This window comes from Somniosus microcephalus, chromosome 14 (assembly GCF_052327205.1).
Source record: "Somniosus microcephalus isolate GS21.2 chromosome 14, FLI_Smic_1.0, whole genome shotgun sequence".
NCBI lineage: Eukaryota > Metazoa > Chordata > Chondrichthyes > Squaliformes > Somniosidae > Somniosus > Somniosus microcephalus.
Window position 1 is genome coordinate 3,622,542 of NC_141000.1, and position 23,869 is coordinate 3,646,410.

The following is a 23,869-nucleotide window of genomic DNA, read 5'->3' on the forward strand; positions in this document are numbered from 1 at the left end:
CACTCCAGAAACTCAGGCACAAATATCTCGGCTGACACTCCAGTGGAGGTGCTGCACTGTCAGAGGAGACGTTAAACCGAGGCCCCGTCTGCTCCCTCAGGTGGCCGTAAAATATACTATGGCACTATTTCGAAGAAGAACAGAGGACTTATCCCCGGTGTCCTGGCCAATATTTATCCCTCAATCAACATATCTAAAACAGATGATCTGGTCATTATCACATTGCTGTTTGTGGGAGCTTGCTGTGTGCAAATTGGCTGCCGCGTTTCCTACATTACAACAGTGACTACACTTCAAAAAGTACTTCATTAGCTATAAAGCGCTTTGGGTCATGAAAGCAACTATTGGAGTCTCTCTATCACTGTGCTAAATTAAATCTCCCTCTATTGGAGTCTCTCTATCACTGTGCTAAATTAAATCTCCCTCTATTGGAGTCTCTCTATCACTGTACTCAGTTAAATCTCCCTCTATTGGAGTCTCTCTATCACTGTACTAAGTTAAATCTCCCTCTATTGGAGTCTCTCTATCACTGTACTAAGTTAAATCTCCCTCTATTGGAGTCTCTCTATCACTGTACTAAGTTAAATCTCCCTCTATTGGAGTCTCTCTATCACTGTACTCAGTTAAATCTCCCTCTATTGGAGTCTCTCTATCACTGTACTAAGTTAAATCTCCCTCTATTGGAGTCTCTCTATCACTGTACTAAGTTAAATCTCCCTCTATTGGAGTCTCTCTATCACTGTACGAAGTTAAATCTCCCCCTATTGGAGTCTCTCTATCACTGTACTCAGTTAAATCTCCCTCTATTGGAGTCTCTCTATCACTGTACTAAGTATAGTAATCTGGGATGTAATGTTTAAGTTATCCACCAGATGGAGCCAAAGAGTAAGGTTTCACATTCACCAGTGTTTAAGGTAATGGGTCATGTACTCAATGTCCTGGTACACCAGTTATTAAGGTAATGTGGCATTGCATTATGGGTATGACTCAGAGGTGAATCCTCCATCTTGCCATCGTGCAGTAAGAAATTGTGTGCTTTGCTTCCAGCCTGTAAGAGCTATGTCTCTCTGCTACACCGTGTAATAAGCAGTTGGGTTTTGTTCCTTATATCTCGCTTCTCTCAGTTTCTGACCTTACTACTCGGGTATCACATATTGGCGACGAGGATCAACAGATCACATCTTGAAGAAGAAACAAAAAAGAGCACTGAATAGAGGATCATGGCTGCTACGGTAGGAAAGATCTCTGCTTTTGATGTTCAGATGCAGTCCTGGGATGAATACTGCGAGTTGCTGATGCATTTCTTTGAAGCAAATGATATAGATGATGTCGGAAAAAGGAAAGCTATTTTGCTCACTTCCGTGGGAAGTCAGACGTATAGTTTAATGAGAAACTTATGCAGTCCTGAAAAGCCTGGAGACATAACATTTGCTAACTTAGTGGCCTTGCTGAAGGACCATTTCAATCCCAGACCGAGTGAGATTGTACAGCATTTCAAATTTAATTCACGGAACAGAAAACCGGGAGAGACTGTTTTGGATTATGTAGCGGTGTTGAGAAAATTGGCACACGATTGCAATTATGGGAACAACCTGAAAGACATGCTGAGAGATAGGCTAGTTTGCGGGATAATGGATGATCGAATGCAGCGGAGATTATTGTCCGAGACTGGGCTTACGTATGAAAAAGCATTGGAACTTGCTCAAGCCATAGAGACAGCGAACCGAGATGTAAAAGAAATATAAGGTTCCGACTGGGCTACTACAAAGCAAGTTGCAAGTCAGGTTGCTGTGCACAAGTTAAATATGCGTCAGAAACCACAACGTGAGCATGTAAAGGCATGTTATAGATGCAATGGCAATCACCTGGTGAGGGAATGCAGGTTTCTGGAGGAAAAGTGCCACAAGTGTGGGAAAAAAGGACATATAAAACGTGCATGCAGGGCAAAAGCAACCGTGGAGGAATATAAACCAAAAGGGGGAGGAAAGCAAAACCTAGGAAGAGAAGTGAAAAAACAGGGAGCACATCACATCAGCGGAGAAGCTGAGAAAGAAGACGACATGTTCATAATGCATAGTAGGGTAGAGAACATTCCAAAAGTGGATCCTATCACTTTGCAACTGACAATAAATGACTCTAAAGTCAACTTTGAAGTGGATACAGGGTGCGGCGTAACCATAATGAACAGGGAGGAGTACTCAAAATTGTGGAACCGTGCAAAAGTTCCAGAGTTAAAGTCTTGCTCTATGCAGCTTAAAACATATACCGGTGAACGAGTGGCGACATTGGGTACAGCTACTGTAACTGTGCAACACAGGGACACCGTGGAACAGCTACCTGTAGTTGTAGTATCGGGTTCCGGACCAAACTTGTTAGGTCGGGGCTGGATACAAGAACTTAAATTAGATTGGGGAGCAATAAATCAAATGGAGGGAGGCAAACAGTTGTCTTTGCAAGGAGTGTTGATTGAACATGAGAACGTGTTCAAGGAAGAACTTGGCACATTTAATGGCCCCCCAGCTAAGATTTATGTAGACAAGGAGGCACTGCCAAGGTTTTTTAAACAACGACCTGTGCCGTATGCCATGAAACCGAAGGTAGAGGCTGAGCTTGACCGTCTTTTGAGAGAGAACATTCTGGAACCTGTGAAATGTTCAGAATGGGCAGCTCCCATTGTACCTGTTTTAAAACCGGACAATTCGGTAAGACTCTGTGGAGATTATAAACTGACAGTAAACAGGGTGTCTAAACTAGAACAGTATCCTATTCCCAAAACAAAGGATCTCTTTGCAAACCTGGCTGGAGGGAAGAAATTCACGAAGCTGGATATGAGTCATGCATACTTGCAGATTACACTAGATGAGGAATCCAAGAAGTATGTAACCATAAATACACACAAGGGTTTGTTTACCTATAACCGCTTACCATTCGGTGTCTCATCTAGTCCAGCTATTTTCCAGAGGACTATCAAGGGTGTACTGCAAGGGATCCCACATGTTTCAATCTATCTGGATGACATTCTGGTGACAGGAAGAACTGACCAGGAGCATCTGAGCACTCTGAGAGAGGTACTACAAAGATTGGATAAGGCAGGGTTACGGCTCAAGAGGAGTAAGTGCACTTTCCTGGGGAATGAGGCCGTGTTCCTGGGACCCAGAGTGGACGCCACCGGGCTCCATCCAATCAAGGAGAAGGTACAAGCACTGCAGGAGGCCCCAGCACCTACAAATGTGGCTGAGTTAAAAGCTTACCTGGGACTGCTAAACTATTATAACAGATTTTTACCAAACTTGGCAACAGTGTTAGCACCTCTTCACAAACTACTGCACAAGGAGACACAGTGGCAGTGGGAAGAGGAACAGAGGGTTTCATTTGAACAGTCCAAGAAACTGATGCTGTCCTCGGATGTGCTGGTTCACTACAATGCAGAGAAAGACATCATTCTCTCTTGTGATGCTTCACCTTACGGGGTGGGGGTGGTTCTTTCACACAGCTTGGATGATGGAACAGAAAGACCAATAGGGTTTATGTCTTGAACTCTGACACCAGTGGAAAGAAACTATTCCCAGTTAGATAAAGGGGGGTTAGCAGTAATGTTTGGGTTACAGAGGTTTCACAAGTACATATATGGCAGGAAATTCACCATATGGACCGATCATAAACCTCTTCTATCTCTTTTTAATGAAATGAAAGCAGTACCACAGATGGTGTCACCCCGGATCCAGAGGTGGGCAGTGACGTTGAGGGCATATGAGTATGTCATCGTTTACAAGGTGGGCAAGTACCATGGGAACGCAGATGCCTTGAGCCGTCTTCCACTGCCAGGCACACCTATCCATGCAGCTCCAGAGGACAGAGTTTTGATGTTGGAGGACACGGACACGGCAATTGTGACCGCAGAACAAGTAAGGACATGGACCGGTAAAGATCCAGTACTGTCTAGAGTTCGAGAATATGTGATGAGGGGTTGGCCACAGCATCTGGAAGGGACTGATTTCACACCTTACAGTGTCAGGAAGACAGAGCTGAGTGTGCAGGATGGTTGCGTGTTGTGGGGAGCACGAGTGATTATTCCACAGCCAGCACGACAGTCTATCTTAGGGCAACTACATCAGTGTCATCCTGAAGTTTCACGTATGAAAGCCTTGGCAAGGAGTTACTTGTGGTGGCCAAAGCTAGATGAGGAGATCAAAAATCTAGTCAAGACATGCAGCACTTGTCAAGTACACAGGAAGGCACCAGCAGCGGCTCCACTCCACCCCTGGGAGTGGCCGGATAAACCATGGAGAAGATTACATGTAGATTATGCGGGTCCATTCATTGGAAAGATGTTCCTCATAATCATTGATGCACATTCCAAATGGATGGATGTGTATCCTGTAAATTCTGCTTCATCTACTGTTACTATAGACTGCCTGCGTAGGAGTTTTAGTAATCAAGGGCTACCGGAGATCGTAGTAAGTGACAATGCCACGTGTTTTGTGAGTACAGAAACAAAAGAGTTCATGAGAAACAATGGCATAGTGCACGTGACCTCAGCTACATATCATCCGTCTTCAAATGGACTTGCGGAGAGAGCCATACAAACATTTAAGGAGATGATGAAAAAAAGTGCGGAAGGGAGTTTGGCAACCAAGGTGTCACGAGTTCTGTTCAGCTACAGAATAACACCTCAATCTACCACAGGACTCTCTCCTGCTGAGCTGTTAGGATGTCGACTACGCTCCACTCTTGACCTGGTTCACCCAGATCTAAAAAGGAAGGTGGAAAACCAACAAATCAAACAAAAGGAGAACCATGCCAGAAGGACAAAGAGCCGCAGTTTTGGAGAAGGAGATGCGGTCCTTACCAGGAATTTCAGTTATGGTCCAAAATGGATTCCTGGCATCATAGACTCAATGACCGGTCCAGTATCATATACGGTCATGGTGGGAACTGGTCAGGTAGTGCGCAGACATGTAGATCAGATACTGACCAGACAAGGGGAAATCGAACTGGAGATTCCAGAGCAGATGTCGGAGGACAAGTTGGCCCCCAGTTATTCAAATGCATCAGTGGTACCACCACCACGAACAGAGCCAGTTCCACCTGGACCCCTTCGTCAAGAGGAAACCATTGTAGCAGAGTCAGATACTCTGAGTACTGCTCAGGAGCAGCAGGTGGCTCTACCACAACCAAGCAGGGACTTGACTGTAAGACATTCGCCAAGGTCTCACAAGCCGCCAGAGAGATTGATAACGACCTGCTAGATTCATTCAGTATGGACTATCGTTAAAGGAGTTTCCTTATGGGACTTTTTAAGAATGTTGTTAAGAAATTAATGTTCAACTTAAGAGGGGAGGGATATAGTAATCTGGGATGTAATGTTTAAGTTATCCACCAGATGGAGCCAACGAGTAAGGTTTCACATTCACCAGTATTTAAGGTAATGGGTCATGTACTCAATGTCCTGGTACACCAGTTATTAAGGTAATGTGGCATTGCATTACGGGTATGACTCAGAGGTGAATCCTCCATCTTGCCATCGTGCAGTAAGAAATTGTGTGCTTTGCTTCCAGCCTGTAAGAGCTATGTCTCTCTGCTACACCGTGTAATAAACAGTTGGGTTTTGTTCCTTATATCTCGCTTCTCTCAGTTTCTGACCTTACTACTCGGATATCACACTAAGTTAAATCTCCCTCTATTGGAGTCTCTCTCTATTACTGTACTAAGTTAAATCTCCCTCTATTGGAGTCTCTCTCTATCACTGTACTCAGTTAAATCTCCCTCTAGTGGAGTCTCTCTATCACTGTACTCAGTTAAATCTCCCTCTATTGGAGTCTCTCTCTATCACTGTACTCAGTTAAATCTCCCTCTATTGGAGTCTCTCTGTATCACTGTACTAAGTTAAACCTCTCTCTATTGGAGTCTCTCTATCACTGTACTAAGTTAAACCTCTCTCTATCTCCCTCTATTGGTGTCTCTCTGTATCACAATACCCAGTTGCATCTCTATAGAATCATGGAGCTAAAACTTCGGTTGCGCAGCGCCCGTTGTTTGGGCGCTACAGTTGCTGAATTGGCTTGAAAATGGTGTGCGATCAATGAGCACGCACCTCTGTTGTGGGCCACGCTGGACGCCATTTTGGTGAGGGCGTTAGCATCGATGCTGGGAGCAGCGCGGTAAGTATGCAGAGTCGGCAGATTGTGACGTCAGTCAGTGTGTAACGCTGATTTGTCGCCAGCGCTGCCATTTTCTACCTCAACGCTGGAGCGAACGCCCTCTCTTAACCTCGCACAACTGAACATGCGTTAAGCAGCAGGAAGGTCCCCATGCCAACACTATTTAAAGTGATCATCACCTCCTTACAGGCTAGTTGCTGCTAGATTTCTACTAACTGTTGCTGAGTTTGTGGAAGTATTTGATGCTTTCTAGACTTCTTTAAAGTTGCTTAAAGTCTACAAGGAGTGGTGTGGTACGTGCTCAAGGATTCGGTACTGTCTTGCAAAGGGTCTGCTCAGACAGTTGCTCCGAGACATGGGTGCAGTAGTTTGTATCCCCCTTGGCCTGCACCATGACAGGGAGAATGAGCAGAGGCTACACAGGTCAGGACAAGCTGCTAGAAGAGGCAGGAGGAGGAGGAGGAGGAGGAGGGGGAGAAAGGCTCTCAGCAGGAGGCCATATCCACCCAGGGTCTTCAGGGAGCAATTCTCCTACCTCAACCTCACCGACGATCAGTGTGAGCGACATCTTCGGTTTACTAAGGAGGTGCTCACAGGAATCTGCCACCTGCAGCGTCAGTCCAGGGTGAGAATGGCACTGCCAGTGGCTGTAAAGGGGACCGTGGCCTTCTTTGCGTCGGGCTCCTTCCAGGCTGGAGCAGGCAACATCTGTAACATCTCCCAGTTCGCTGGCCACTCCTGTATAAGGGAGGTGAGTGAGGCTCTATATGCAAAGAGAGCTGAATACATTTCATCCTCTCTTGCCAGAGAGAAGCAGGCAGTGCGAGCAGGCAGCTTTGCCAGGATAGCAGGCATCCCCATGATGCAGGGCGCCATTGACTGCACACACGTCACTTTGCGGGCGCCACATCTCAATTCGGAGATGTACCACAACCGGAAGGGATTCCACTCCCTCAATGTCCAGCTGGTGTGTGACCATACTGAGCGCATCAGGCAGGTCAATGCTCAGTATCCTGGCAGCAGTCATGGTGCCTTCATTCTGCGGCAGTCCGCTGTACCATCAGCATTTGAGTCACCATGACAAACCAGAGGGTGGCTACTGGGCGACAAGGGCTATCCGCTGACCACCTGGCTCATGACTCTGCCACGCAACCCATGCACACGTGGGCAGCAGGCATATAAGGAAAGCCATGCAGCCACACGGAATGTGATCGAGCAGATCATTGGCGTGCTGAAACAACGCTCTCAGTGCCTGGACCGCTTTGGAGGAGCCCTGCATTACTCACCAGAGCACCCCTCAAGATTGGTCATGATCTGCTGCATGCTGCACAACCTTGCCATCATGAGTCCACAGCCCTTGCCCCCAGCCAAGGAGGAGGAGGAGGAGGAAGAGGGAGCAGAAGAGGAGGAAGCGGAAGAGGAGGAAGCGGAAGAGGAGGAAGTGGAAGAGGAGGAAGCGGAAGAGAAGAAAGCGGAAGAGGAGGAAGCGGAAGAGGCTAAAGCGGAAGAGGAGGAAGTGGAAGAGGAGGAAGCAGAAGAGGAGAAAGCGGAAGAGGAGAAAGCGGAAGAGGAGGAAGCGGAAGAGGAGGAAGCGGAAGAGGAGGAAGCGGAAGAGGAGGAAGCAGAAGAGGAGAAAGCGGAAGAGGAGAAAGCGGAAGAGGAGGAAGCGGAAGAGGAGGAAGCGGAAGAGGAGGAAGCGGAAGAGGAGGAAGCAGAAGAGGAGGAAGCGGAAGAGGAGGAAGCGGAAGAGAAGAAAGCGGAAGAGAAGAAAGCGGAAGAGGAGGAAGCAATCCAGGCAGCTTCTTTCTGCCCGGGCTGTCCGTGATCGACTCATCCAACTGCGGTACCAGTGAACGCAACCCCAATTCCCCATCGAACATTAGACCCGCACCTTACCTTCCCTCTGTCACTGACCATCACAGCATCCTCTTGGCCACAATAAAAGCCACCACAAAACAAACATTACAAACCAATTTTATGAATTAATTCAAAAGTCAACCTAGTGATGTCACGCAGTGCTACCCCAGTGGCTGCAGCATGGCTGGTGGAAGGCTGCTGACTTTCAGTGTGGGACACTGCAGATGGCCTTGCAGGATGACCTCGAGGAGCTCTGGCCCCTGTTAGGCCCGGCTTCAGACTGCACCACTTCGGCATGGGAGGCAGCAGTCTGGGCTGGCTGACCGGCAACAGCAAGGGCACTGGTGGAGTGGCAGTGGTGGGAGGACAAATACTGTCATCCTGAGTGGGGACAGCAGGGTCGTCCTCCACTGATCCGTTGCCACTCCCCCGGGGCGGCGCCTCAGCAATCCTAGTAATCTTCTGGAGTACAGACTGCGGGACTGCTGTGACACCCTGCAAGCCCTTTCCACACCGGTAAACCCAGCCATGATGGCAGCAGTCTGAGCTTGCGTGACCTCAGTCCGACCTTCCATTGCGGCACTCAGACGTTGGCTTCTGTCGCAGCCTCTCCAATTATGGCGGGCACCATCTCCTTGAGCAGTCTCTCCAATTATGGCGGGCACCATCTCCTCGAACAGCCTCTCCAATTATGGCGGGCACCATCTCCTCGAGCAGCCTCTCCAATTATGGCGGGCACCATCTCCTCGAGCAGCCTCTCCAATTATGGCAGGCACCATCTCCTCGAGCGGCCTCACGCCTGTGCCCCTCCGGTTAGCTGCAGCTGCCTATGAGTGTGTGCCACCTTGTCCTGCAAGAGAGAGGGAATTGTTTTAGTGAATGTGGTTCGCTGTGTTTGCCTTATGTGGCTGTCATGGTTGAATAGCTGTTGAATAGCTGGCAGTGTGTGCAAGCTGTGAGATGTGTGTTTGAGGCTTGCAGCAGTGTGAGGGTGAAGGGAAGCTATGATTGTGAGGTATGAGTGATGATTGCCAGAGATTGTTGGTCGGTGAGTGACGGGGGTCTGGTGCGTTGAGCGGTGTGTGAGAGCTAATGGTGCAGTTGGTAGGATGTGGCATTTGAAGATGAATTCACTGACCTTGACCACTCTTCCTACACTGCATCCAGGTCCTCTGGACTACACTGCTGGCATTGACAGCGACAGCTATCTGCTCCCATTCCCTTCTCAGCGTCTGTCTGAAGGGCCACCTGGCCCCCTGTGGATAGAGGACATCTCTCCTCCTCTCCACCCTCTGCACCAGGGCCTCGAGTGCTGCATCTGAAAATCTGTGAGCCCTCTCTCTGCCATATTGCACCATCTTCACTCTTCCTGTAGGTCACACACTCCTCTACAATGACTTCCAGTATCTGCTGCAGCCAGAATGCACCTCCTCTTAAGAGGCCTAACAAGAGGATTGTAAAGGTTTAGCATGTCTTCCTTGTTTTTGTACTCTATGCCCATATTTACAAAGCCAAGTATCCCATACGCTTTCTTAACCACCTTATTAGTTTGCTGTGCCCCGTTCAAAGATTTGTGAATATGCACCCCCAGGTCCCTATGCTTTTGCACCCCCCTCAAAAACTAGTATTTAGATTATATTGCCATTCCATGTTGTTTCTCCCAAAGTGCATCACTTCACACTTATCTGCATTAAATTGCATCTGCCATGTGTCTGCCCATTTCACCAGTTTGCCTATGTCCTGAAGACTGTTACTATCCTGCTCACTATTTACTTTGTTGCCAAGTTTTGTGTCATCCACAAACTTCAAAATTGTACACCTTATACCCAAGTCCTTATAAACAAGAGGAGCAGTGGTCCTAATACCGACCCCTGGGGGACCCCACCGCACACTTCTCTCCAGTCAGAAAACTATCCATTCACCACTACTCTCGCCTTCTATCCCTTAGCCAATTACATACCCACGTTATCACCGTCCCTTTAATACCATATGCTTCTATTTTCCAACTAAGTCTGTTATGAGGTATTTTATCAAATGCCTTTTGAAAGTCCATATATACAACATCTACTGCACTACCTTCATCAACCCTCTCTGTTACTTCAAAGAACTCAATCAGGTTAGTCAGACACGATTTTCCTTTAACAAACCCATGCTGGCTGTCCCTTATTATCCCATGCTTTGCCAAGTGAGAATTAATTTTGTCCTTGACAATGATCTCTAGTAGTTTTCCCACCACAGGCATTTGGCTGACTGGCCTATAGTTGCCAGGTTTATCCCTCTCCCCTTCTTTGAACAGGGGAGGAACTGAAGTTTAGAAGAATGAGAGGTGATCTCATTAAAACATACAAGATTCTGAAGGGGATTGACAGGGTAGATGCTGACAGGTTGTTTCCCCTGGCTGGAGAGTCTAGAACTAGGGGGCATAGTCTCAGGATAAGGGGTAGGCCATTTAATTTCTTCACTCAGAGGGTTGTGAATCTTTGGAATCTCTACCCCAGAGGGCTGTGGATGCTCAGTCATTGAGTATATTCAAGGCTGAGACTCTCGGGGAATCAAGGGATATGGGGATCGGGCAGGAAAGTGGAGTTGAGGTCGAAGATCAGCCATGATCTTATTTAATGGCAGAGCAGGCTCGAGGGGCCGTGTGGCCGACTCCTGCTCCTAACTCTTATGTTCTTAGGTTCTTATTTGCAATCCTCCAGACCTCTGGCACCAGCCCAAGGAGAATTGAAAGATTGTGGTCAGATCCTCTGTTATCTCCACCCTAGCTTCCCTCAGCAACCTAGGATGCATCCCATCTGGACCGGGTGACTTGTTAACTTTGAGTGATGCCAACATATTTGGCAGCTCCTCTCTATTTTTATCCTATCCAGTATCTCTACTCTCCCCCACCTCCTCTCCTGCGACATTAACTTCATCCTCTTCTTTTGCGAAGACAGATGCAACGTATTCATTCAGTACCTCAGTCATGTGGCTCAGTGTCATATTTTGTTTTGTAACGCTCCTGTAACGCCTTGGGCTGTGTTACCATGTTGAAGGTGCTCTATACCGCGTTGTTGTGCGGTATGTACTGTTTTCTTGCTGTCAGAACCTGTCTCAGTAACTTTCCATTTTCTCTCTCTCTCTCCCACCGTTACACAGACTGATGCTACCAAACAGCAGCTGGTGTTTACCACGATATCCCACAGTCTCTCAAGGCCTCCTTATCTGTAGCCTTCCACATAGTCTGCACAAAGTCAACCTCCCCAGCATGCCTTCTTGAACAGTCAGTTTAACAATTCTTTTAACCAAACCCCGCTCCTTTAGCAGGTCATTAGTCCAGGTAAAGTCCAATAATCCTTCAGTTCCTCCTCAAGTGAGTGTGAGCGATCGAACAACTCGCTTTAAATCTTTCTTTGAATCTGTGTTGTACTCATCACAGATAATGTTGAGCATTGTTGCTATAAGAAGTATAATCACCGGGACATTTACGCAAAAGCTCTGTCAAATAATAAAAAAAACAAGCTTGAATATATTTCCCTAAATCTACTCTGACTGGACTACATTATTCCCACTCAGGCTGCTTCATCCCCCAATCCCATGAGCCCTAATCTTGTTTAATAACCTCTTGTGTGGCACCTTATCGAATGCCTTCTGAAAATCCGAATACACCCCATCCACTGGTTCCCCCTTATCTACCCTGCTGGTTACACCCTCAAAAAAAAGTAAGTCATTCACCTGTCACACACACTGTCTACTGGGGTCGTAAGTAGTTCTTAGTCACATTTCCAGCTAGTTTGGAGGGATTTGCTTAAAATGGGCTCTGGTTTTCATGTCAAGCAACAGTTCGGACAGTTCCTCCGGGCTGCAGGGCACACTCTCGGTGCTGCATTTAGAATTCCTCACGTGTACTAGATTTGGGAGAGGCGGGGGGAGCTTTGCTCTAAACCGCTCTTCGCCCCCTTATTATTTGGGTTTGAATTCCTTTTCAGCGAATTGTACAAACTGAAGTGGTGAATGTGGGCCCAGCGTGTGTCAACTGGATGAAATGACTGACCGCAAAAATAAACAACCCCCAGTAACATCAGGCATTGGACTTTAAACCTTCCTGCATAGTCTTGCTTTAGGAGAGACCGAGGCTGGTGGGTTTCAACAGGGATTTTATCCACAATGGCCTGGATTCTGGTGCTTGTCCTCTCATCACTGGTTCCTACTGAGGCAAATGCACAAGGTTTGTTGTGCAGGGAGCACACAGCCTGTTCACAATACAGACGCTGTCAATATACTCGTCATTTACTTTGATCGTAATGTTGGCTTTTAGTAATAACACATAGCTCCTCTCAGTCTTCCTCCCCAGCCACAGCGCCCGAGCCCTGTTGGGCAGACAGAAGCGTAGCAACTTCATGCTGGAGGAGTTAAAACCCGGTAACCTGGAGCGAGAGTGCATGGAGGAGTACTGCAACTTCGAGGAGGCGAGAGAAGCCTTTGAAAATCTGGAGAAGACGGTGAGTAAACCCATGTCGTGCCACGACCCATCGTTCACGGTTACCGTTGGGTGACTGGGAAAAGGCAGCGGAGTGACCTGCGGAGACCGTGTCCCTGGGAGACTGCGCGGCTGCCCGCTTCACCGCTCTTCCAACCAAGTAACGTCAGGAGGGAGCGACTCCAAGGAATTGCTCAGCCCTAGTTGTTGCATGAATTTGTTCTTTCCGTTTTACTTTAATGATTTAAACGTAAATCTATCTTTAATTAAATTTAAACCTATGTTTAATAACACATTTAAATATATGTTCATTTGCTTAAACTTAAATCTTTCTTTAATAAGGTACTTAAACCTAAATCTATCTATAATGACTTAAACTTAAATCTATCTTTAATTAAACTTAAACCTATGTTTAATAATACATTTAAATATATGTTCATTTGCTTAAACTTAAATCTATCTTTAATAAGGTACTTAAACCTAAATCTATCTATAATGACTTAACCTTAAATCTATCTTTAACACCTTAAGCTTTAATTTATCTACCTTAAATCTAGTTTTATCTTTAATTTATCTTTAATAATTTAAACCATTCCATTACATGATTTCAGCAGCTTGCAGTGTCTCAAGCAGTGGAGCACAAGAAGGTTTCAAGTCTAATCATTGTTACATTCACTTAGAATCAGAGAATCTTACAGCACAGAAGGAGGCCATTCGGCCCATCATGCCTGTACTGGCTCTTTGAAAGAGCTATCCAATTAGTCCCATTCTCCTGCCCATGCTCCATGCCCCTTTAAATGCACTTTTTTTGTTTATTTATTCACATCTTTTAAAAGCTATTATGGACTCTGTTCACCCCGACTAATCCTAGTAGGGCCTCCCATTTCTCAACCACTCTCCGCATGTATAAAAAAAAATCTAACAACTTCTCCCTTCGTTCCTTCGGTGCTGATCTTAAATTCCTGGCCTCTAGTAACTGACTCACTAATCAGCAGACATAGGTTTTCCCGGTTTACTTTCTCAGAACCCCTCATAATTTTGATCACTGCCTTCGGATCTCCTCTTAACCCATTCTCTGTTCCAGTGAAGAGCTCCAGTTTCTCGAGACTCTCCTCACAACCAAAGTCTCTCATCCCTGGTGTCATCTTACTGAACCTCTTCCGCACTCTCTCTGTGGCCTTGATATCCTTCCTAAAATAAGGCGCCTGAAACGGGACACAGTGGGGGTCATTTTCAACTGATTGCTGGAGCATAAAGACACTATTGCGGGGAGGGGGGTGCATTATACAAACCGCGCGATTTTCCTTTCCATTCCTGGCGATATGTTGAAAATTACCCAATAGATTCTCCCCTGCCCTACTCACACATAGTGCCTGAATTACAGGAACAGCACAGCGGAAATGTGCACATGTAGGTGTGTACTTGTCACCACGGTGCTTCCCTTTTACCTTCTCTTTTGCCAAGGCCGACTGCAGGGGTGCCCAGACTTCTACTTGTGGTGCTACTGCCATCCCAACAACAACAACTTGTATTTATATAGCACCTTTAACGTAGTAAAATGTCCCAAGGTGCTTCACAGGAACGATTATCAAACAAAATTTGACACCAAGCTACATAAGGAGATATTCGAACAGATGCCCAAAAGCTTGGTCAAAGAGGTAGGTTTTAAGGAACATCTTAAAGGAGGAAAGAGAGGCGGAGAGGTTTAGGGAGGGAATTCCAGAGCTTAGGGCCCAGGCAGCTGAAGGCACGGCCACCGATGGTTGAGCGATTAAAATCAGGGATGCACAAGAGGGCAGAATTAGCGGAGCGCAGATATCTGAGGGTTGTGGGGCTGGAAGAGATTACAGAGATAGGGAGGGCTGAGGCCATGGAGGGATTTGAAGACAATGAGAATTTTAAAATCGAGGCGTTGCTTAACCGGGAGCCAATGTAGGTCAGCGAGCACAGGGGTGATGGGTGAACGGGACTTGCTGCGAGTTAGGACACGGGCAGCCGAGTTTTGGGTGAGCTCAATTTTACGTAGGACATGGGATGCCAGCCAGGAGTGCGTTGGAATAGTCAAGTCTAGAGGTAACAAAGGCATGGATGAGGGTTTCAGCAGCAGATGAGCTGAGGCAGGGACGGACTCAGGTGATATTATGGAAGTGAGAAATAGGCGGTCTTAATCATGGCGTGAATATGTGGTCAGAAGCTCATTTCAGGGTCAAATATAACACCAAGGTTGCGAACAGTGTGGTTCAGCCTCAGACAGATGCTAGGGAGAGGGATGGAGTCGGTGGCTAGGGAGCGGAGTTTGTGGTGGAGACCGAAGACAATGACTTCGGTCTTCCTAATATTTAGTTGCAGGAAATTACTGTTCATCCAGTACTGGATGTCGGACAAGCAGTCTGACAAATTAGAGACAGTGGAGGGGTTGAGAGAAGTGGTGGGGAGGTAGAGCTGGGTGTCGTGAGTGGGAACTGACGCTGTGTTTTCAGATGATGTCGCTGAGGGGCAGCATGCAGATGAGGGTACATCAGAGGGAACGATGCGGGAGCGGGAAGAGAAGCCGTTGCAGGTGATTCTCAGGCTACGATTAGATAGATAAGAATGGAACCCGGCGAGTGCAGTCCCACCCAAGCCAGTGGAGTGACACAAACTCATTAACCGACAGCAGCAGAGACAAAAAGCTTCAGCTTCTAGCTGGCAAAAAATAGATTTCAACAATTTCAAATCTTCAGGAACAGATCCCATACAATTCCTGCTTCCATAATCCGCTGTAAACATCCATCTCGATCTCTCCCTTTAATGCCGTTGCCTTTATAAGACCCCAGTAGTGCCGGCTATTCTTCTCCTGTAGCCGATAGTGTGGCACCACAGGTGCCCAATACACCTCCGTGATATTATAATGAGGCCCATGAGGAAATTCGGCTACCAAGGCGAAGATTCCAGGGCAGTGCATAGCCCGCGTGTACCGTCCAAATGGCACACAAGGAGTGCTGGGGGAGCAAAAATTCACCCCAATATTCGACTTGTGGCCCAATCAATGATTTGTATAGGTCTAGAATTACCTCTTTGCTTTTGCACTCTAGGTCCCTATTGATGAAACTTGTTATCCCACATGCTTTGTTAACTTGTTCTCCTACTTCTAAAGATTTGTCTGTGAACCTCTCAGTTTCTCTCCTCCATTTAGAGTTTTACTATTCGGTGTATATTTACTCCCCTCACTCTTCCTTCAGTCTTCACAGTTTTCATGCAACCAATGGCTTTGACGTAAGTAAACTACTAGGCACTTGGTCTAAGCGTTAAACAAAGCTTTAATTAACTGTTTTACAACATGGAGGTCTAGTTGTGTCCTTCACTAGTTCCTGTTAAGAATGTCCTGCGCAAGCTGGGCCCGTGCCCGAGTATTTATACTCTCCCTGGACAGCGCCACCCGTAGGCTGCTCAGTATTATTTCATAAGTCTTTCTTTCATGAATGACTGATTCATGTCAGGCTTCATACAGGGAAGACGCCCATATAAGGCAGACCATTACCACAGCCGTACTCCCTCCCAGGTCCCCACTACATTCACACTGGGGTGAAGCCTTTCAAGCCTCCCTCGTGTGAAATGACCTTTACTGACCCACACATAGTGAGTTAGATGAAGCTGGGCTCTGCGGATTGTTGAGGACTATATCCTGCAGCCCCCAAGTATCTGGGGACTGGCGTACAGACCAGGAGGTCCCCGGGGGTCTCAACAATCTGATTGGTACCATTCGGGCAGCGTCCTCGCTGATCAACAGCCATGCAGAGCCAGTGCCAAGTGTAAGGTGTAGAAGAGGAAGGTGCTCGTGTGATGGCCGGGATTGCAGCACATGCGTGGCCTCCGACCAGGTCAGAGGTCAGCTTGGCTCAGTGGGGACACGCTCGCCTCAGTCAAAAGGTCGTGGGTTCAAGTTGCCACTCCAGGACTTTGTGACATAATCTAGTGTAGCAGGCTGAAGCAAGCCCAGGACCCAGTGGTCAATTAGACACACAGACTAGAGCTTATGTTTAAAACAAGTGAGGTTTATTCACCCACAGCAATGGTGTCTTATAGATGAACAAAACAGTAACCAGGATTACTTTTGCCTTGCACCATCTCTTAATATCTTAGTCTTTCCTGCCTTCCATCCTATCACAGACCTTCCCTTTTGTTCTTTCCTCCCCTCCCCCCTTTCCCTGCCCCTACACTTGCTTAAAACCTGTTCCATCTCCAACTTTTTCCAGTTCTGACGAAGGGTCATCGACCTGAACCGTTAACTCTGTTTCTCTCTCCACAGATGCTGCCTGACCCGCTGAGTATTTCCAGCATTTTCTGTTTTTAACCAGGATTACTTTCCAGCATACACCTCTCCCTCTCCCTCTCCCTCTCCGCCTCCCTCTCCCTCTCAGCTCTCACCTCTCACCTCTCCCCTCTCCCTCTCCCCTCTCCCCTCTCCTCTCTCCCCTCTCCTCTCTCCCCTCTCTCCTCTCTCCTCTCCGCTCTCAGCTCTCCCCTCTCCCTCTCCCTCTCAGCTCTCAGCTCTCAGCTCTCCCCTCTCCCTCTCCCTCTCAGCTCTCAGCTCTCAGCTCTCCCCTCACCCCTCTCCCCTCTCCCCTCTCCCTCTCCCTCTCCCTCTCCCTCTCAGCTCTCAGCTCTCCCCTCTCCCCTCTCCCTCTCCCTCCCCCCTCTCAGCTCTCCCCTCTCCCCTCTCCCTCTCCCTCTCAGCTCTCAGCTCTCAGCTCTCCCCTCTCCCTCTCCTTCTCCCTCTCCACCTCCCTCTCCCCTCTCCCTCTCCATCTCCCTCTCCGTCTCCCTCTCCCTCTCCCCTCTCAATTCAATTCAATTCAATTCAAATCACTTTATTGGCATGACAAGGTACATCTTATGTTGCCAAAGCATCGAAAAACATTCATGGTTGAACACATAAATACAGATGTATCCATACAGTGTATAAACAGATATATCCCTGAGTGTATAAATATACATTCATATAATTTGTATATACTCTTTTCTTATATTTAGTGGTTGTCCCTCTGTTTATGGCAAGCTGTAACATAGTGTGCCGCTAAGGTTACACAATTTCTCTCTTCCCCTAGTAGGTATGGGAGTTTTTGGTCGTCGGTCAAATTTCTGAATTCCGGGCATATTTTTGTGAATTTTGGGTAGAAATTCTCCCTGATGCCCTGATATTTTCTACACGCTGTGAGGAAGTGCATCTCTGTCTCCACCACTCCCTGACTGCAGTGAGAGCATATCCTGTCCTCTCCCCTCACCCTCTCCCTCTCCCTCTCCCCTCTCCCTCTCCGCTCCTTCCTCTCCGACCTTTTCCCTAACTGAAACTATTTCCCTGTCTTTTATCCTTCCAGGCTGGGAGTCATTCCCGATTGACCTTAATTGCTTTAAAGATTTATTAAAGCCTCAGTCATTCTGACCTTTTATACAATTATTTAAAGTTGTACCCCTGTAGCGGATACAGTTCTCTCAAAAGCCTGTGGCTCACACATCGTTCCTCTCTCTCGTTCTGTTACGCGGCTGACACTGTGCAAGAAAGAAGAGAGCAAACTTGCATTTAAATAACAACTTTCTCATCCTCAGAATGTCTCAAAGTGCTTCACAGCCAATTCATCACTTTTAAAGGGAAATTCAACGAGCTCCCACAAACAGCAATGAGATAAATGAGTACATAATCTGTTTTAGTGATGTTGGTTGAGGGATAAATATTAAGTGTAGGGGATTTTTGGTTTGGGGTTTTTGTCTGGTCAGTCAGTCGTGTGCCTGAGCTGCCCCAGCCCCGTGCGGTTCGAATCGCTTCCCCCTTTGGTTCTGACCACCGGACTTATTTACAAGTAGCGATATAGACAAACGAGACCAGTGGTTCGGTGCAAAGAAAACCAATGTTTATTAAAATAGAGAAATAACTACTATACAGAGAAAATCACTATGGATGCAGCACAATTACACTTAGCGGGGGAGGAGAAATGGACACATCGAGGGAAAATGACTAAAATGACAATTTTAGCAATCCCCTTAACTCCCACCCTTTACACCTATCTAGGTTATCTTGTGATGGGCCAGAAAATTGATGCTCACCAGTCTAGGATGTTGGAACGCCTGCTCCGTGCCCCGTTGCCTGCTGATGTCTTTAGGGTTTTCACCGCCCCAAAGCAGAGATACCCCAGTGATTTAAATGTAACTGCGGGTATCCTGCTTCCCTGGACGGGCTCTTCGTCGATGATCCTCTTGATGGTAAGGCAGGGCACCGGAGTCGAGGCGGGAGAGAGAGAGAGAGAGATGGCTTCCCGAGGGACTAGTTATACCCTTCCTGGTAGCCCTTATCTCTCACCAGATCAGCTTACTTCTTTGTCTGACCTGGACGTGTTGAAGCTTATACAAAGCAAACCAATCTGGGCCCATCGACCTGGATGGCCGATTAATCGGTTTTAAATGTCTCACCAGTGTTCCCCTTTGTCCCACTGGTCTTGTGATGGGGCCATTCCGGTTTGAATGCCCCGTTGATCGCTTGCAAACAGTGCTGATGTCCTCTAACGAAGGTTACCTATTGATTGTCTGTGCAAACGACCTTGATGGGTTTTAATTTCTGGAAAGTTCCTTCTTTGTCAGCCCAAAACTGAAACTTACAGGCCATGAGGTTGACCGCAGCCATCTTGTTGAGCCCTGGAGCCCTGGATTTTAAACTCAGTCCAGCCAGGGTTTCTTCAATAAGCCAAAAGTAAATCTTCGGGGGAGACATGAAATTTGCGAATCCTTTCATAAGCAGGACACAGGAGAGAACTCCCCTGCTCTTCTTTGAAGAGTGGCCATGGGATCTTTTCTGTCTACCTGAGAGCGCAGACAGTTTAAAGTCTCATCTGAAAGACGACACCTCCGACAGTGCAGCATTTCCTGCTGCCCTGGGAGTGTCAGCCTAGATTTTGTGCTCAAGTCCCTGGAGTGGGGATTGAACCCACAACCTTCTGCCTTCAGGGGCAAGAGCGTTACCATTGAGCCACAATAAAGTATTTGTTGGTGAACACTGCCGACTGTGTCTGGTGTATACAAGGAAACCTGATCACATGACATTGATACTCATGGCAAAGCAATTCACCAAATGCTGCTTGTTTACATATTGTAACGTTCTGTTTTCTTTCTCCAGTGGAATTTCATGAAAACTTACACTGGTGAGTCACTTATTTACTTAACTTATCAAGATTTCACACTAAAGGTATTGATGACTGTAAGGGATGTCAAGGCCTTGGAGAGGGTGCAGAGGAGATTTACTGGAATGGTACCGGGGATGAGGGACTTCAGTTATGTGGCGAGACTGGAGAAGCAGTCAGGGGGAAATAGAGGAACAGATATGTAGGCAAATCTCAGAGAAATGTGCAAATAATAGGGTAATAATAATGGGGGATTTCAACTTTCCCAATATTAACTGGGATAGTCAAAGTGTGAAAGGCTCAGAGGGTGTAGAATTCTTAAAGTGCATCCAGGAGAGCTTTTTGAGCCAGCATGTAGAAAGTCCTACAAGAGAGGGGGCGGTACTGGACCTAATTCTAGGGAATGTGGCCGGCCAAGTGGAAAAAGTGCTAGTAGGTGAGCACTTTGGTGATAGTGACCATAATATGGTAAGATTTAAGGTGGTCATGGAAAAGGACAGGGATGGGCCGGAAATAAAGGTTCTAAATTGGGGGAAGGCCGATTTTAATAGGATAAGGCAGGATCTGGCCAAAATGGACTGGGATCAGCTACTTGTAGGAAAATCCGCATCGGAGCAATGGGAGGCTTTCAGAAGGGAGATTGAGATCATACAAGGGCAACATGTTCCCATAAATGTCAAGAGTGGTTCCAAAAACCACAGGGAACCGTGGATGTCAGGGGATATACGGGAATGGATTAGGAAAAAAAGGAGGGCTTTTGGTAGATACAAAAGGCTAAAGACGGAGGAAGCCCTAGAGGAGTACAAAAAGTGCAGGGGGATACTTAAAAAAGAAATTAGGAGATCAAGGAGGGGCCATGAAATAACACTGGCGAGCAAAATAAAGGAAAATCCGAAGATGTTTTATAAGTATATTAAGGGTAAAAGGATAACTAGGGAAAAAATAGGGCCCATTAGGGACAAAAGTGGCAATCTGTGTGTGGAGCCGGAAGATGTAGGAGGGGTTCTAAATGAATTTTTTGCATCTGTTTTCACTATGGAGAAGGACGATGTAGACATAGAAATAGGGCGGGGGGACTGTGATATGCTCGAACATATTAACATCGAGAGGGAGGAGGTATTGGCGGTTTTAGCTGGCCTAAAAATGGATAAATCCCCAGGCCCGGATGAAATGTACCCCAGGCTGCTGTGTGAGGCAAAGGAGGAGATTGCGGGGGCTCTAACACATATATTCAGGACCTCTCTGGCCACAGGGGATGTGCCAGAGGACTGGAGAACCGCTAATGTAGTACCATTATTCAAGAAGGGTAGTAGGGAAAAACCGGGGAACTACAGGCCAGTGAGCCTAACATCAGTGGTAGGAAAATTACTGGAAAAAATCCTGAGGGACAAAATTTGTCTCCACTTGGAGAGGCAAGGATTAATCAGGGATAGTCAACATGGCTTTGTCAAGGGAAGATCATGTCTGACTAATTTGATTGAATTTTTTGAGGGGGTGACTAGGTGTGTGGATGAGGGTAACGCAGTGGATGTGGTATACATGGATTTCAGTAAGGCCTTCGATAAAGTCCCGCACAGGAGACTGGTCAAGAAGGTAAGAGCCCATGGAATCCAGGGTGCCTTGGCACATTGGATACAAAACTGGCTTAGTGGCAGAAGGCAGAGGGTGATGGTCGAAGGTTGTTTTTGTGACTGGAAACCTGTGGCCAGTGGGGTACCACAGGGATCGGTGCTGGGTCCCTTGCTGTTTGTGGTCTACATTAATGACTTGGATATGAATGTAAAGGGTATGATCAGTAAATTCGCGGATGATACTAAAATTGGTAGGGTGGTAAATAGCGAGGAGGGTAGCCTCAGTCTGCAGAACGATATAGATGGGTTGGTCAGATGGGCGGAACAGTGGCAAATGGAATTTAACCCGGAAAAGTGCGAGGTGATGCACTTTGGGGGGGTCTAACAAGGCAAGGGAATACACAATGAAGGGAAAGACCCTAGGCAAGACGGAGGGTCAGAGGGATCTGGGTGTGCAGGTACACAGATCCCTGAAGGCGGCGGAACAGGTGGATAAGGTGGTAAAAAAGGCATATGGGATACTTGCCTTCATTAGCCGAGGCATAGAATATAAGAGCAAGGAGGTTATGATGGAGCTGTATAAAACACTGGTTAGGCCACAGCTGGAATACTGTGTGCAGTTCTGGTCGCCACACTACAGGAAAGATGTGATCGCGTTAGAGAGGGTGCAGAGGAGGTTCACCAGGATGTTACCAGGGCTGGAGCGCTTCAGCTATGAAGAGAGACTGGGCAGATTGGGTTTGTTTTCCTTGGAGCAGAGGAGGCTGAGGGGGGACATGATTGAGGTGTACAAAATTGTGAGGGGCATAGATAGGATGGATGCTGAGGAGCTTTTCCCCTTAGTAGAGGGGTCAATAACTAGGGGGCATAGATTCAAGGTAAAGGGCGGGAGGTTTAGAGGGGATTTGAGAAAGAACTTTTTCACCCAGAGGGTGGTTGGAGTCTGGAACTCACTGCCTGAAAGGGTTGTGGAGGCAGAAACCCTCACAACATTTAAGAAGCATTTGGATGAGCATTTGAAATGCCATAGCATACAAGGCTACGGGCCAAATGCTGGAATATGGGATTAGATTAGACAGGGCTTGATGGCCGGCATGGACACGATGGGCCGAAGGGCCTCTATCCGTGCTGTATTACTCTATGACTCTATGACTAAGCTGGGATTGTTCGCCTTAGAGCAGAGATGGTTAACAGGAGATTTGATGGAGGTGTTCAAAATCATGAAAGGTTTTGATAGAGTAAATAAAGAGAAACTGTTTCCAGTGGCAAGAGGGTTGGTAACCAGAGGGACACAGATTTAAGATAATTGGCAAATGAACCGGAGGGGAGATGAGGAGAATTTTTTTTACACAGCGAATTGTTGTGATCTGGAATGCGCTGCCTGAAAGGGTGGTGGAGGCAGATTCAATAATAACTTTCAAAAGGGAATTGGAGAAATACTTGAAGGGGAAAAAATTTGCAGGGCTCTGGGGAATGAGCGGGGGAGTGGGACTAATTGGAGAGCTCTTTCAAAGAGCCGGCACAGGCACGATGGGCCGAATGGCCTCCTTCTGTGCTGTATGATTCTATGACTCTAACATGGCTCCTTCATGTCATTGAGACCTGGAAATTCAGTGACTCTGAATTTCCTCGAAGCTGCTCTTGCTCCCTCTCTCGGGATTTCCAACACACTTCTGGCTCCGAGGAAATTCCCGGTCAATGTTAGCAATTTTCACCCCAGTGCCACAGCTGCACCCTCCCACTCCCACTAAATTCAACTCCTGGGTTTTATTTAGATTGTTTTGTGCATTCACATAAATCCCACTCAATCCTGGCTCTAATTGTTTGTAACATTACCCCTTGCTCCTTCTGGTTTCCTCATTTAAGTTTTGATACCCTGGCTCTTTCTACAAGTTTTTTTTATCTCTCTCTAACATTTTTCTTTTCCTTATCTCTGTTAATATTTCCTCACAATTTATTTCAGCCTTTGCTCCTTTCCCAATACTTTTATTAATCCAGTTCTCCCCCTCTAACCTTACAGCTAGACTTTCCTCGCCCCTTGCCATCTTTGTTTAAATCTCCCCCCCCTCTTTAAAAGGAGATTGGTGCCATTTCTGTTCAGTTGAAACTGTCCCTCCTGTGTAGCCGTCCCTCATTCCAGAACTCACTCCAATGCCCCAAGAGTGTGAACCCTTCTCTCCTGCACCAGTCCTGCAGCCACGCATTGACTTGCCTAATCGTCCTCTCCTTAACCTGTCCAGCACATGACACAGGAAGCAATCCAGAGATTACCACCCTTGAGATCATGTTTTTCAATCTAGTGCCGAACTCCTTAAACTCCCTCTACAAGTCCTCAAACGTACCTCTATCTATGTTATTGATTCCAACATAGACCATGACTTTTGGTTGCTCTCGTTCCCTTCCCAGAAGTTTTCCCACTCGTTCTATGATGTCCTTCACCCTGGCACCAAGGAGGCAACATAGCATTAAGTACAATCCAGAAATCCCTCCCCCTCCCTGTTGCTGTGGTGTAGCCAATTGCTCTTCGAACACAGAGGTCCTCTGCTCCAGAAACTCAATTTCCCAACACTTGGAGCAAATGTGTTGCCCCTGGATACACGGAGGGTCCATGGTGCCCAGATGTCACACTCCACACTCCTCATGAGGGCTCCAGCACTGCTAGCCATCTGT

General features: G+C 47.0%; 1 protein-coding gene across 3 annotated transcripts in view; it reads left to right on the forward strand.

Annotated features, from left to right (window-relative positions):
* The first annotated feature begins 12,098 nt into the window (after positions 1–12,098).
* The window catches only part of LOC147107268 (coagulation factor X-like), a 38,264-nt gene continuing 26,493 nt past the window's right edge, over positions 12,099–23,869 (forward strand). For 2 of the 3 annotated variants that reach the window (XM_086006134.1, XM_086006135.1), the window contains exons 1-3: positions 12,103–12,228; positions 12,342–12,502; positions 19,625–19,649. In XM_086006134.1, the coding sequence (XP_085862260.1) occupies positions 12,168–12,228; positions 12,342–12,502; positions 19,625–19,649 (247 nt within the window). In that variant the 5' untranslated portion in view covers positions 12,103–12,167. Of the gene's footprint in view, positions 12,229–12,341; positions 12,503–19,624; positions 19,650–23,869 lie in introns of all 3 variants that reach the window. The other variant, XR_015080759.1, reaches the window with a different exon arrangement.